The sequence below is a fragment of the Gopherus flavomarginatus genome, chromosome 7 (assembly GCF_025201925.1).
Source record: "Gopherus flavomarginatus isolate rGopFla2 chromosome 7, rGopFla2.mat.asm, whole genome shotgun sequence".
NCBI classification, from domain to species: domain Eukaryota; kingdom Metazoa; phylum Chordata; order Testudines; family Testudinidae; genus Gopherus; species Gopherus flavomarginatus.
The window spans coordinates 7,256,161-7,269,545 of NC_066623.1; the positions used below are offsets into that span (position 1 = coordinate 7,256,161).

General features: G+C 48.5%; 1 protein-coding gene across 1 annotated transcript in view; it reads left to right on the forward strand.

The window, feature by feature from the left end:
• Positions 1 to 13,385, forward strand: part of PDGFRB (platelet derived growth factor receptor beta) — a 70,066-nt gene that overhangs the window by 19,421 nt on the left and 37,260 nt on the right. The window contains exons 2-3 of the mRNA XM_050961512.1: positions 10,863 to 10,936; positions 12,959 to 13,255. Of these exons, the coding sequence (XP_050817469.1) occupies positions 10,864 to 10,936; positions 12,959 to 13,255 (370 nt within the window). The 5' untranslated portion in view covers position 10,863. The remainder of the gene's footprint in view (positions 1 to 10,862; positions 10,937 to 12,958; positions 13,256 to 13,385) is intronic.

The window sequence follows — 13,385 nt, forward strand, 5'->3', positions numbered from 1 at the left end:
TGAGGAGGTCAAACCTGACAACATTTGATGGGATCCATGTGTCATGCACGGAGCCTTTGGCTGGGCAGTAAAGCCTGTGTGTGTGTGAGAGAGAGAGAGACAGAGTGCCATCTTTGTGACAGCAAGATGAATCTGGATAATAAAATACACTCCAGCCTCCAGAAAGACGCCATGTAAATAAAAACCAAACACACTCCCTCAATGACAGTGTCTCCTCCTCTCCTTTCCATCCTCGAGGCCAAGGAGAACATGCCAGCTGTGTAGTGAAGCAACTGGAGAAGATATTAAGCATTTCCTGTAAGATGGGAAGGGTCTGTGCGCGCCCCTCACTCTGCCAGGGCGGATATACAAAGGCGAGGTCACTGCAGTCAGTGAGATGTCGCCATCTGTACGCCGTACGGGAAGCGTCTCCGATGGAAATGCCTTCTTGCAAACAGCAGGTTTATTAAAACCTGCTACGAAGGCAGCCAGAGGCACAAGAAGGAGTCTGCTGACAGCGCTGTCCTGACCGCTCTTTGGGCAAATGTTACTGGTGTTGTTTCAGTGTTGAACTGTGTTCTGAGGCCCAGTTCCCGACACCTTTCCTGGGAGGATGTAGCTGGTGGATTCACCAGTGGTCAGGCTGGATCGGGTAGTGTTCTCTATTTTCATTAGTGACTTGGATAATGGAGTGGTGCGTATGCTTCTAAAGCAGCGTTTCTCAAATGTGGCCCCAGGGGTTTTTCTTGTGGCCACAACCTCTTGGGCAGTGGACGAAGGGGGGTGGAGGAGGAAAGCATTCACCCCTTCCCTGGGGCCACCAGTAAGGGTTGAGCCCTGCCTCCTTCTGGAGCCACAAACACCAGCGGAGCAGACAGTCGGTGTGAATTCCCTCCTTTTTCAGGGGCAGTGGGGCTCAGGCTTCCAGATTCAGCCTGGGGTGTTGGGTGGCAGGCTTTGGCCATGGGGCTTCAGGTTCCAGCCACAGGGCTTCGGACTCTATCCCCTGGCCGAGGGGCTTCAGGCTCCGTTCCTGGGCTCACTACCGCCCCCATCACCCATGGCCCCAGCTGCCTTCCCCAGCCTTCCATTGCCCTTGGCCCCCTCTGCCTCCCTACTCACCTCTCCATTCAGAGCTTAATTTGTCCCCCAGCTTGCCAGAGCTGAGTAAGTCTGCCATGATATTAACAAACCGACAAATATCAGCTTTCACAGGAGCAGACTTACTAGCGAGCAAGTCTAAAACAAAAACAAAAAACCAGCAACAAAAACTCCCAAAAGAAACAACAGCAACAAAAGAGAAGAACATGCAAAGCACCTTATTTTGTTTCTATTCTGTTTAGGTCCACTAAAGAATAGAGACTACTGTACATTATTTTTATTACTGAGTCTGAAAAAAACTCTACATAAATAAATTACAATGATTTGGACAGGGATACGTGCATATTTATTTGTTTTTCCTAAAGTTAATTAAGTATTTTAGGAAAAATTGTCAGTGTCCACCAGCCAGAGTTGGTGGTCACGCTCTGAGGCCACCAAAAAATTTCTTGTGAGAACCCAAATGTGTGACAATACCACGCTGGGAGGGGCTGCAAGCACGCTGGAGGACAGGATTAGGACCTTGATACGTTGGAGAATTGTTCTGAAATCAACAATGTTAATTCAATAAAGACAAGGGCAAATTACTACACTTGGGATGGCACAATCAAATGCACAATTACAACCTGGCGAATAGCTGGCTAGGGGACAGTACTGCAGAAGAAGATATGGGGTGATAGTGGATCACCAAGTGAATATGAGCCTGCAGTGTGATGGAGTTGCAAAATAGGCTGATTATCATTCTGGGATCCATAAACAGGAGTGTGGTGTGCAAGACATGGGAGGTAATTGTCCCATTCTGCTTGGCACTGGGGAGGCCTCCACTTGAGGACGGTGTCCAGTTCTGGGTGCTGCATGTTAGGAAACATGTGGACAAATTGGAGAGAGTCCAGAGAAGAGCAACGAAAATGATACAAGGCTTAGAAAACCTGACCTGTGAGGAAAGATTTAAAAAACTGGGCATGTTCAGCCCTGAGGGGGAGTGGGGCGGGGTCCTAATAACAGTCTTCATATATGGTAACTGACATTATAAAGAGGACAGTTAGCAGTTATTCTCCATGTCCACTGGAGGTAGAATAAGAAGTAATGAGCTTAAGTTGCAGCAAGGGAGATTTAGGTTAGGTATTAGGAAAAATGTCCTAACTCTAATAGTTAAGAACTGGAATCAGTTACCAGTGGAAGTTGTGGACTCCCCGTCATTGGAGGTTTTTCAGAACGGGTTAGACAAGCACGTGTCAGGGATGCTCCGGGTTTACTTGCTCCTGCCTCAGCGCTGGGAGCTGGACTAGATGACTGCTCAAGGTCCCTTCCTACCCTACACTTCTATGATTCTGTGTCAAGTAGCAAGTAGTACCTTACACCATGAGTGACCCCCATTGCAATCAAAGGAAATACTCATGGAGTAAAGTGCTACTCAGCATGAGGGATGCGGATCAAAGCCGGGCCCCAGGTGAGGTTAATAATGATCGTCTTTAGATCCTCTTTAAATCAAGACTGGATGTCTTTCTAGAAGAGCTGCCTTAGCTCAAACAGAAGCTACGGGCTCAGTGCATAGATTGGGCCCTGTCTTAACACAGGAGGCCAGACTAAGGCCCCTTCTGGCCTTAAAATCTGAGTAACAAACCTTGTTGAAGGTGGATTGTGGAACAAAATCAATTGTTTGTTTTTACCTTTACTGCACAGTTAAGAAATACAAAGATGGCTAGCTAGCAATCTCTCTATCCCCTCTCTGCTGCGGGATTAGGGCAAGATTCTTGGAGAAGTTGACTAGTGATTTTACAGAAGTTTGCAGCCTAAGCAACATCTCGCTCTTCTCCACAGAGGTGTGTCTACTAGCAAAGAAAAACCCAGATGACTTGGGATCTCGGGCCTCAGGCTCTCATGGCCAGCAGTGGGGCTGTTTCATTGCTGTATAGATTTCAGGCTGGAGAGCTCTGGGCACTCCCAACCCACAGGCTCCTAGAGCCTGGGCCTCAGCGTGAGCCCAGAAGCCTACACAGCAATGAAACAGTCCGAGCTCCATGAGCCTGAGTTGGCTGTATGGGCTGGACATGGGTTTTTCTTTACTCTGTAGACATACCCTAAGTGCACTGACTCGCTCTCTGGGAAATATACCTCTGAAAAAGCAGGAAAGAAAGAAAAATAAAGCTTTGGGGAAAGTTGCTGAATAAGTCAGCAACCTGGCAGGATTTGCTGGTAAATCAGTTCTTTTCAAGCCAAAGCAAGAGAATAACAAAAACAGTGGATGACTGCACGTCACTGCAAAACCATTTCCCTCTAACGCCAAGCAGACACAGGCACAGCCATAGGGACAAGATGCAATGCCTCGGTGCAGTACCTAGAACGAGTGTCAGCGACATTTTGTGTGCCACTCCTGCAGCATTATGTCTTTAGATACTGGCATGACAAAGAGACACCTGATCAGGTTCACACGGTTAATGAGATCACAAGCAGGGAGCTGCATTTGCATTTGTCTCTTCATTAGCTCCAGCTCAACATTCCCCCGTGCTTTGCGAGGTGGGTGGTAGTGCCGGTGAGAGGTGGTTCAGCCCATTACAGTGGTCAGGCGCAACTTTGAAGTTCAGGTCTGGATCTGAGCTTTCTCAAAGTTCAGAGGTGCTGGATCCAAGGCCCACCTCTTGTTAACTCATCAGGTAGCTGTGCCTAGGAGGTGGCTTGCCGTTAGGGATGGGGTTCCATGCTCTGGGTCTGTTCAGTATTACTGCCCCTTTTGGATTCAGTGGCCGCACGGGGTGAGATGGTCTGTGTGGGCTCCCCCCTGTCACAGAGAGTTTTCCCACCAGGGTTTTTAGTGAGGACCCTTGTACTGTATCTGAGAGCAGGAGGAAGGGTTTGGTCAGACTCCCAGGTATTTTGGACCATGGCATAGTGCAGCGATTCGCAAACTTTAGCAACCCAAGGACCCCCATTTTGATTTAAAAATTTTCAGGGACCCCCTACGCCACCCCTTCACTGAGGCCCCACACCTGCCCTGCTCCTTCTCCGAGCCCTCATCCCCTGTTCACTCCATCCCCAACAACCTCTGTCGCTCGATTTCCCCAACCCTCACCCACTTTCACCAGGCTGGGGCAGGGGGTTGGGACGCAGGATGGGGGTGCGGGCTCTGGCTGGGGGTGCGGGCTCTGGAGTGGGGCTGAGATGAAGAGTTTGGGGTGTGGGAGGGGACTCTGGGCTGGGGCAGGGGGTTGAGGGGTGGGGGGTGCGGGCTCCAGCTGGGGGGGGTGGACTCTGGGATGGGACCAGGGAAGAGGGGTTTGGGTGCAGAAGGGAGCTCTGGGCTGGGGTTGGGGTGGGGAGTGCAGCTCCACGAGGGAATTTGGGTGTGGGATGGGACAGGGGGTTGGGGTGCCAGGTCCTGGCAGTGCTTACCATGACTCCCGGAAGCAGCTGCCAGGATCCACGCAGAACCAGAACAGGTAGGGAGTCTGCTTGGGAGGGAGGGGGAAGAGTTGAGCAGTGGGAGTCCACGGACCCCAGTTTGACAAACAGTGCATAGTGTCCATCTCTCTGGGCATGTACCTCTGGGACTCACCATGGAAACCATATGGCACTAGCCCACGATAGCAGAGGGAGACTGACAATGCCCACCTTTCAGATACCACTGAAAGCCCAAGAGAACAGCAATGCTGGGAGATGATCCAGCCACCCTCTCCCCACTCCACCTTCCTGAAAAACTTCCCTGCTGTCCATGTTTGAGGAACCAGGCTTCCTCCAACAGCAAGCGAGGGGGGGATTTGCAGCCTGCACTGTTTGCTGAATAGGGTCCCAGTTCCAATGGATCTTTCTCCCACTTGTTTTTCTCCAGGGCCCATCCCTTTGTTTCCTATTGTCTTTCCTCATGGTCAGTGGGGACACCTGCTCCTCCCCACTCCTTTCATCCATTCTTTTCTTTCACTTTTTCAAATATTTGTCCCAGCATCTGCAGAGATAGATGGTTGTGCTGAAACAGGGAAAAAGCCTCAGCACACGGAGCTCACTTGATTTCAAATGTCCCATCACCTATACTGCACAAGGATGCCTGAGCCAACAGCTAGGCTTGGTAGAAAATTTACCATGATCATTTTTTTTCGGAGGGGAAGTCAGGATTTTAACTAAATGAAAATGTGTGTGGTAAGGTCTGCTTTCCTCCGAAACTTTCAATATTTTGCAATAAAACCCAAACCACCCAAAATGTATTTGTTTTTCAACAGAAAGTTGGATTTTTCAGGAGAAAAAGAAGCCAGGGTCCACCTTTCTCCCCTACCCTTGAGCAAGGGGAGAAGAGAATAAGGAAAGAAGGGAGAGAGAGCGGGGCTCTGTGGCTGATCCAGTTCAAAAGAGTGAGATTTCAAAACAAACAAACAAAAAAAAAAAAACAATGAGCAAGATGTGACTCATAGACTTTAAGGTCAGAAGGGACCATTATGATCATCTAGTCTGACCTCCTGCAAAAAGCAGGCCACAGAATCCTACCCATCCACTTCCATAACAAACCCCTAACCTATGTCTGAGTTATTGAAGTCTTCAAATTGTGGTTTGAAAACCTCAAGCTGCAGAGAATCCTCCAGCAAGTGACCCATGCCCCATGCTGCAGAGGAAGGCGAAAAACCTCCAGGGCCTCTGCCAATCTGCCCCAGAGGAAAATTCCTTCCCGACCCCAAATATGGGAATCAGCTAAACCCTGAGCATGTGGGCAAGACTCACCGGCAAGCACCCAGGAAAGAATTCTCTACAGTAACTGAGATCCCATCCCATCCAACATCCCATCACAGACCACTGGGCATACTTACCTGCTGATAATCAAAGATCAGTTGCCAAAATCAGGTTATCCCATCATACCATCCCTTCCATAAACTTATCAAGCTTAGTCTTAAAGCCAGATATGTCTTTTGCCCCCACTACTTCCCTTGGAAGGCTGTTCCAGAACTTCACTCCTCTAATGGTTAGAAACCTTCGTCTAATTTCGAGTCTAAACTTCCCAGTGTCCAGTTTATACCCATTTGTTCTTGTTTCCACATTGGTACTAAGCTTAAATAATTCCTCTCCCTCCCTAATATTAATCCCTCTGATGTATTTATAAAGAGCTAGCATATCCCCCCTCAACCTTCTTTTGGTTAGGCTAAACAAGCCAAGCTCTTTGAGTCTCCTTTCATAGGACAGGTTTTCCATTCCTCGGATCATCCTAGTAGCCTGTCTCTGAACCTGTTCCAGTTTGAATTCATCCTTCTTAAACATGAAAGACCAGAACTGCACACAGTATTCCAGATGAGGTCTCACTAGTGCCTTATATAACGGTACTAACACCTCCTTATCTTTGCTGGAAATACCTCGCCTGATGCATCCTAAAACTGCATTAGCTTTCTTAATGGCCATATCACATTGGCGGCTCATAGTCATCCTGTGATCAACCAATACTCCAAGGTCCTTCTCCTCCTCTGTTACTTCCAACTGATGTGTCCCCAATTTATAACTAAAATTCTTGTTATTAATCCCTAAGTGCATGATCTTGCACTTTTCACTATTAAATTTCATCCTATTACTATTACTCCAGTTTACAAGGTCATCCAGATCTTCCTGTATGATATCCCGGTCCTTCTCTGTGTTAGCAATACCTCCTACCTTTGTGTCATCCACAAACTTTATTAGCACATTCCCACTTTTTGTGCCAAGGTCAGTAATAACAAGGTTAAATAAGATTGGTCCCAAAACTGATCCCTGAGGAACTCCACTAGTAACCTCCTTCCAGCCTGACAGTTCACCCTTCAGTACGACCCTTTGTAGTCTCCCCTTTAACCAGTTCCTTATCCACCTTTCAATTTTCATATTAATCCCCATCATTTCCAATTTAACTAATAACTTCCCATGTGGAACCGTGTCAAATGCCTTACTGAAATCGAGGTAAATTAGATCTACTGCATTTCCTTTGTCTAAATAATCTGTTACCTTCTCAAAAAAGGAGATCAGGTTGGTTTGGCACGATCTACCTTTTGTAAAACCATGTTGTAATTTGTCCCAATTACCATTGACCTCAATGTCCTTAACTACTTTCTCCTTCAAAATTTTTTCCAAGACCTTACATACTACAGATGTCAAACTAACAGGCCTATAGTTACTCGGATCACTTTTTTTCCCTTTCTTAAAAATAGGAACAATGTTAGCAATTCTCCAGTTGTACGGTACAACCCCTGAGTTTACCGATTCATTAAAAATTCTCGCTAACGGGCTTGCAATTTCATGTGCCAGTTCCTTTAATATTCTTGGGTGAAGATTATCTGGGCCCTCTGATTTTGTCCCATTAAGCTGTTCAAGTTTGGCTTCTACCTCAGATGTGGTAATATCCACCGCCATATCCTCATTCCCATTTGTCATCCTTCCATTATCCCTAAGCTCCTCATTAGCCTTATTAAAGACTGAGGCAAAGTATTTATTTAGATATTGGGCCATGCCTAGGTTATCCTGAACCTCAACTCCATCCTCAGTGTTTAGCTGTCCCACTTCTTCTTTCTTTGTTTTCTTCTTATTTATATGGCTATAGAACCTTTTACTGTTGGTTTTAATTCCCTTTGCAAGGTCCAACTCTACTTGGCTTTTAGCCTTTCTCACTTTATCCCTACATGTTCTGACCTCACTAAGGTAGCTTTCCTTGCTAATCCCGCCCATCTTCCACTCCTTGTAGGCTTTCTGCTTTTTCTTAATCACCTCTCTGAGATGCTTGCTCATCCAGCTTGGTCTGCAACTCCTGCGTATCGTTTTTTTCCCCCTTCTTGGGATGCAGTCTTCTGATAGTTTCTGCAGCTGCGACTTAAAGTAATTCCAGGCCTCCTTCGCCTTTAGATCCACAAGTTCTTCAGTCCAATCCACTTCCTTAACTAATTTCCTTAATTCTTTAAAGTTAGCCCTCTTGAAGTCAAAAACCCTAGTCCCAGATCTATTTTTGTTTATCCTTCCATCTAGTTTGAACTGAATTAGCTCATGATCACTCGAACCAAGGTTGTCCCCTACAACCATTTCTTCTATGAGGTCCTCACTACTCACCAAAACCAAATCTAAAATGGCATCCCCTCTTGTTGGTTCTTCAACTGCTTGGTGAAGAAATCCATCAGCTATCACATCCAGAAAAATCTGAGCCCTATTATTGTTACTAGCACTTGTCCTCCAGTCTATATCTGGGAAGTTAAAGTCTCCCATGATCACACAATTCCCATTAGTGTTTACTTCATTAAAAACATTAAAGAGGTCTCTATCCATATCTAAATCAGATCCCAGCGGTCTGTAGCACACCCCAAGCACTATCTCAGGGGAGGCTCTAGTAGCTTTCTTTCCCAGTGTGATTTTTGCCCAGACAGACTCGGTCTTATCTATTCCATCACTTCTTATTTCTTTACAGTTAACCTAATCGTTGATATACAATGCTACTCCACCATCTTTGCCTTTATTTCTGTCTTTTCTAAACAGCACAGAGCCTTCAATACCTGTACTCCAGTCATGACTACTATTCCACCATGTTTCTGTTATCCCTATAATATCCAGTTTCACTTCCTGCACCAGTAGCTCTAGTTCCTCCATTTTGTTACCTAGGCTCCTCACATTAGCGTACAGACATCTTAATTTTTGCTGTTTGGCTTTACTGACATTCTTTACCTGGTTAGTCACAGACATTCTACCACCAGCATCACCTGTTAGACTGGTGTCTACACTACCCTTCCTCCTTATGTCAATTCTTCTGTCCATGGCTGTATCCTCTCTTTGTTTTCTTCCCTCTCAAGGTTAAATTCCGGCATGCAGATTACCTGGACATCTCCCAACCATCTCCCCAAAATTCCTAGTTTAAAGCTCTCTTAATCAGTTGGGCGAGCCTCCATCCTAGAAGTCTATTTCCCTCCTTACTCAGGTGAAGTCCATCCCGAGACAACAGTCTTCTGTCCATAAATGCTTCCCAGTGGCCGTACATCCCAAAGCCCTCCTTACAGCACCACTGCCTGAGCCATCTGTTGATCACCATAATCTTGTCACACCTTTGTTGCCCTTCTCTAGGAACCGGCAGAATCCCACTGAAGATCACCTGAGCCTCAATTTCCTTAAGCGTCTTCCCCAGTCTGGCATAGTCTCCCTTGATACGTTCCAGCCAGAATCTAGCAGTATCATTCGTTCCCACATGAAGGACAATCAACGGATTCTTCCCCGTCCCCGTTAGGATCCTTTTCAGCCTCAGGTCCACATCCCGTATCTTAGCACCCGGCATACAGCACACCCTTCTGTTCTCTGGATCAGCTCTAGTTACAGGCCTGTCTATTCTTCTCAGTAAGGAATCCCCAATCACGTAGACCTGCCTTTTCCTGGTGACAGTGTGATTCTCCGGTCTATCCCCTGCTCCCACTGGCTGCAAGTCCTCCCAATTGCTATTCTCCCTTGCAATCCTCTGCAACCCTTCCTGTATCCTCCTCAGGCTCATATTTGGTGTTGTCTCCATTGACTCCTCCCCTCTTCCTGTAGGACTAGCAGCTCTTCTCTTTTTCCTTGCCCTCTCTCCTTCAGTGACCACCTGCTGTGCCGCTTCTTCATTTTCCAACTCTGCAAACCTGTTCCTGAGCAATATTTCTCCTTCGCTGGCCCGTCTTTAACTCTGCCTGGTTCTCTTAGTCACATGCTTCCACTGTCCACCTTCCTCACCCAGCAGTCTCTCCTCAGAATTCTTAGGTCCTGCTTCCATCTGCAAGTCTGAGCTTATCCCTTCAGCCTCCTCATGTCTTTGCTCCATCATCTGCTCAAACTCCCTTCTAAACTCGACCAGAGTTTCCACCTGCATTTCCAGTCCTCGGATCTTTTCTTCCATCAGCTGTATCAGGAGGCACTTCATGCAGACAAAACTCTTTCCAGGATCATGTACATGCCGCAGCTTCCACATCCAGTCATCCTCATTGTATCTTTCACTGCTGCCTCTGTATCAGTCATAGCCTTCCCACCTAAAACCTGCTAGTCAAAAAAAACAAAACAAAAAAAAACAAACACACACCCAACAGGCACCCAAACACTGGCAGACCACCACTCAGTCCCTTCACTAGCCTGTCAGCTCCTCGGCCTAGGTCTCTTAGTCTCCCCCGCAACCTCCCCTGCAACCCATTTCACTGAAACACTCAGCAAAATCCCTGCTCACAAGAGATGCTTTAGAATCAGCCTCTAAGTGACTCCAGAACGAGGGAAACTAGGTAGGCCTGCAAAGAGTGAGGGATAGAGAGAAATTCACATTGGACCATGGCCTGAGGTGACCAGTGGCCTCAGAAGATTAGAGGGAAAGATGAGACTCTTGGCATGCTGGCAGCCAGCGAGGGATGCCCTGACACAGCCCCTGTACAGTTTTCTCCCAGTGGTTTCACGGCCAAGGCCCTGTCTGTGTGTTTGGAAGAGTCACTTAGAATGCCCCAGGGATAGGCTTCAGCAGAGGGGAGTCAACAGCCAAAGTAATGTCAGAATAACAAAATGGGTCCTTTTGCCTGGTGTATTCCTCTGCGGCCTGATAGTTCTCAAGAAGGGGCTGGGGGAGATGTTGGGGTTAGGGCCCCCAGCAAGGGGGACCCCAGGAAGCTTGAGAAGGGGAGTAAACTCCACAAGTCTGGAACGTCATCATCCAAGTCCCTTGGAAACATGAAATAAAAGGTCCTGCTCCCTGCAGACCCCGGGGGCTGCACTGAGCTGGTCTGGGGGCTGAGCGGGGGTGGATAACAGTGTAGTTAGGAGTCCTTTCTGATCTTGGTATCGTTGCACTAATTCTGGGTTGCTTTGGACAGGATGCAGCCTGCAGTGCAGCTTAAACCCACCATGCTGCTTCCATCTCTGAAGATGCTCCTCCTCTTCCTCGCAGGTGAGCGTGTGGCTGGGTGTGAGGATGACTCTTTGCTAACGTGTGAATTCCTCAAGGACACTTCCTGCTACGGGGATAGAATAAATGGGGCAACAGGGGGCAGTGGGGCTGGGATGAACACACACACCTGTGCACCCACCATCCCATGCATAGACATCCACACACATCCCCTAACAGGTGACAAACACTCATACCAGCATCCCTATTTAAAGGGCTAGTGTCACACATTTCTGGCCCAAAATGGGGCCTAATTTCCTTCTCCTATGGGGCTTTGATGCATGTGAGCTGTGTCAAGAGGAGGATTCCAGGGGCTACACGTGTGTCTCTCACATGTTTTTGGGGTGCTCTGCCAGCCTAGGGATGAACAATTCTTAGAAGCTGAGTCAGGACTCAGCTGCTATCACATGCAGGGGATGAGGCAGGTATCCCCACAGTCATTTGCTGCAGGCTCCCCGGCTCACTGAATCTTCCCTCCGAGGTACATGCACAATAGGGCAAAAACTGGGCTTCAAAAATTGTTCTCCCTCTTCACTGCTCTGGGCCGGTGAGGCGCTTGTAGCTCAGCCTGGGACCTCACCTCACCTGCACCCCGCCTGCCGGTGGGAACGCAATGCTTTAGGAGCCCTGGGCGGGAGGGTACTGGGTGGAATCCTGTGTGTGCCCTCCAGTTACAGGGTGCTCCTTCCGCCAGGGACACATGTGCAGGGACAAGTCTGAGCAAAGAGCGCAACTAGGAATTGCTGACGGGGAGTGGCACAGGAAGCAATTCAGGAAGAAGTTGCCTTCTGTATCGCTTCCAAAGGATTTCCTGGAAAGTTTATTTTTGCTCCTCTTTTTTATTTTTTAAATAACATGGTCCAACCTCCATGTCTCTTCCCACATGGCCTCGTGGGAACAAAGCCGACGGAGAGGGAGCTCCCGAGCAGTCCAACTGTCACAGCTAACGCGGGACCCTTCTGGGCCTTCACAATATGCATCTGAGACCCTCAGTGAGGAGGGAGTGGGGAAAATTGCCACAGAGCCAGGGTCATTTCTGTGGCACGTGCACTGTTGGCTATAAATACAGCTCTTGGACTCAGCGTTTCTGGGGCAAATAGACAGTGCAAGGGGATTCATAGGAAGCCCGGCTCTCAGCAGGCTGTGAGGGGCCCTCCGGCTGCCACCTGGCCAGAGTTTCACAGCACTGTCCACCCCAAAAGACTCCCCCCCGACCCAAGACTCTGAGGGCAGGTGTAAAGGCATCACGCTGTTAGATGATGCATTTGGCTCAGTGCACAAACTTTTAGCATCCAAGTTTTCAAAGGCTGGCGCCTGACTCCCACCCAGACAGTTTGCACACTCATTGGCTGTACCTTCTCATCCAGAATTTGCACGTGAAAACTGAGCTCTACAGCCCCTTGGGGTGCACTGTTACCTCATACACATGGGAGGTGGTCATTAAGGTACAGCGCAACACTGAGGGTCGAGAGGACTTGGGTTCTATTCATGCTGGGCCTCAGTTTTCCCATCTGTAAATGGGGATAATAAAACGTACCTACCTCCTAGTGTTGCTGGGAGGCTAAATGCATTAAAGAGTGTAGTGAGCTTTGAGATCTCCAGAGAGAAGTATTCATTTGGATGGTATGGTTATTGCTGATGGCAGATATGACAGGTGTGTGCTGGCCGATGTGGGAGCTCCATTCAAAACGTGAATGGTTGAGGGGGGCAGTGGTTCTGAAGCCAGCAAGAGGATTTTGACACACGCTGTCAATCAGATGAATAGGAGTTGTGTGTCTAAATCCCCTGGTCGGTTCTGAAAACTCCAGGCTGGGTGGCAGCAGCCAGCGTGTGTGTGTGTATTAACAGCTGCAGTGAAGCCAGCAGAGGGAGCTCCCATGTTGCTGTATGTATCTCAGCAAATGGTGACAACAGGTTACTTAACCTTACAAACCCAATACTCCTGTTCTAGGTCCTGACCCAGCCTCCACTGAGCTCAGCAGCTCCATTGCCCCCCTCTTGTTTACCCCCTGCGCCCTCTCCTAGGTTTGCCAGCCGCCGTGTCTGGAAGCAGCAAGCTGCACATTTCACCCAGCGACCCTGAAGTCGTCCTCAGTCTCTTGAGCAGCTTCTCACTGACGTGCTCGGGGGAGGCCGAGGTGGTCTGGGAACGGGACATGCAGCCCATAGCCACAACGGCGGAGTGGAGAGACGGGACCTTCTTCAGCACGCTCACGCTCTGGAACGTGACAGGCCTTGACACGGGGGAGTACATCTGCACCTACAACCAATCCCAGAACCAGAAGCATCCGGAGAGACAAGCCGTCTATGTCTTTGTGCCAGGTAGGGGACAGAGCACCCCCATCCCCTCTCTGTGTGCATCTCTGGGGGATGGAGGCCAGTGGATGGATGGGGCTGAATTTGAAGATGGTAGAGGGGGGTTCCTCTGCTCTGCAGTAGGGCTGGCGGGGAC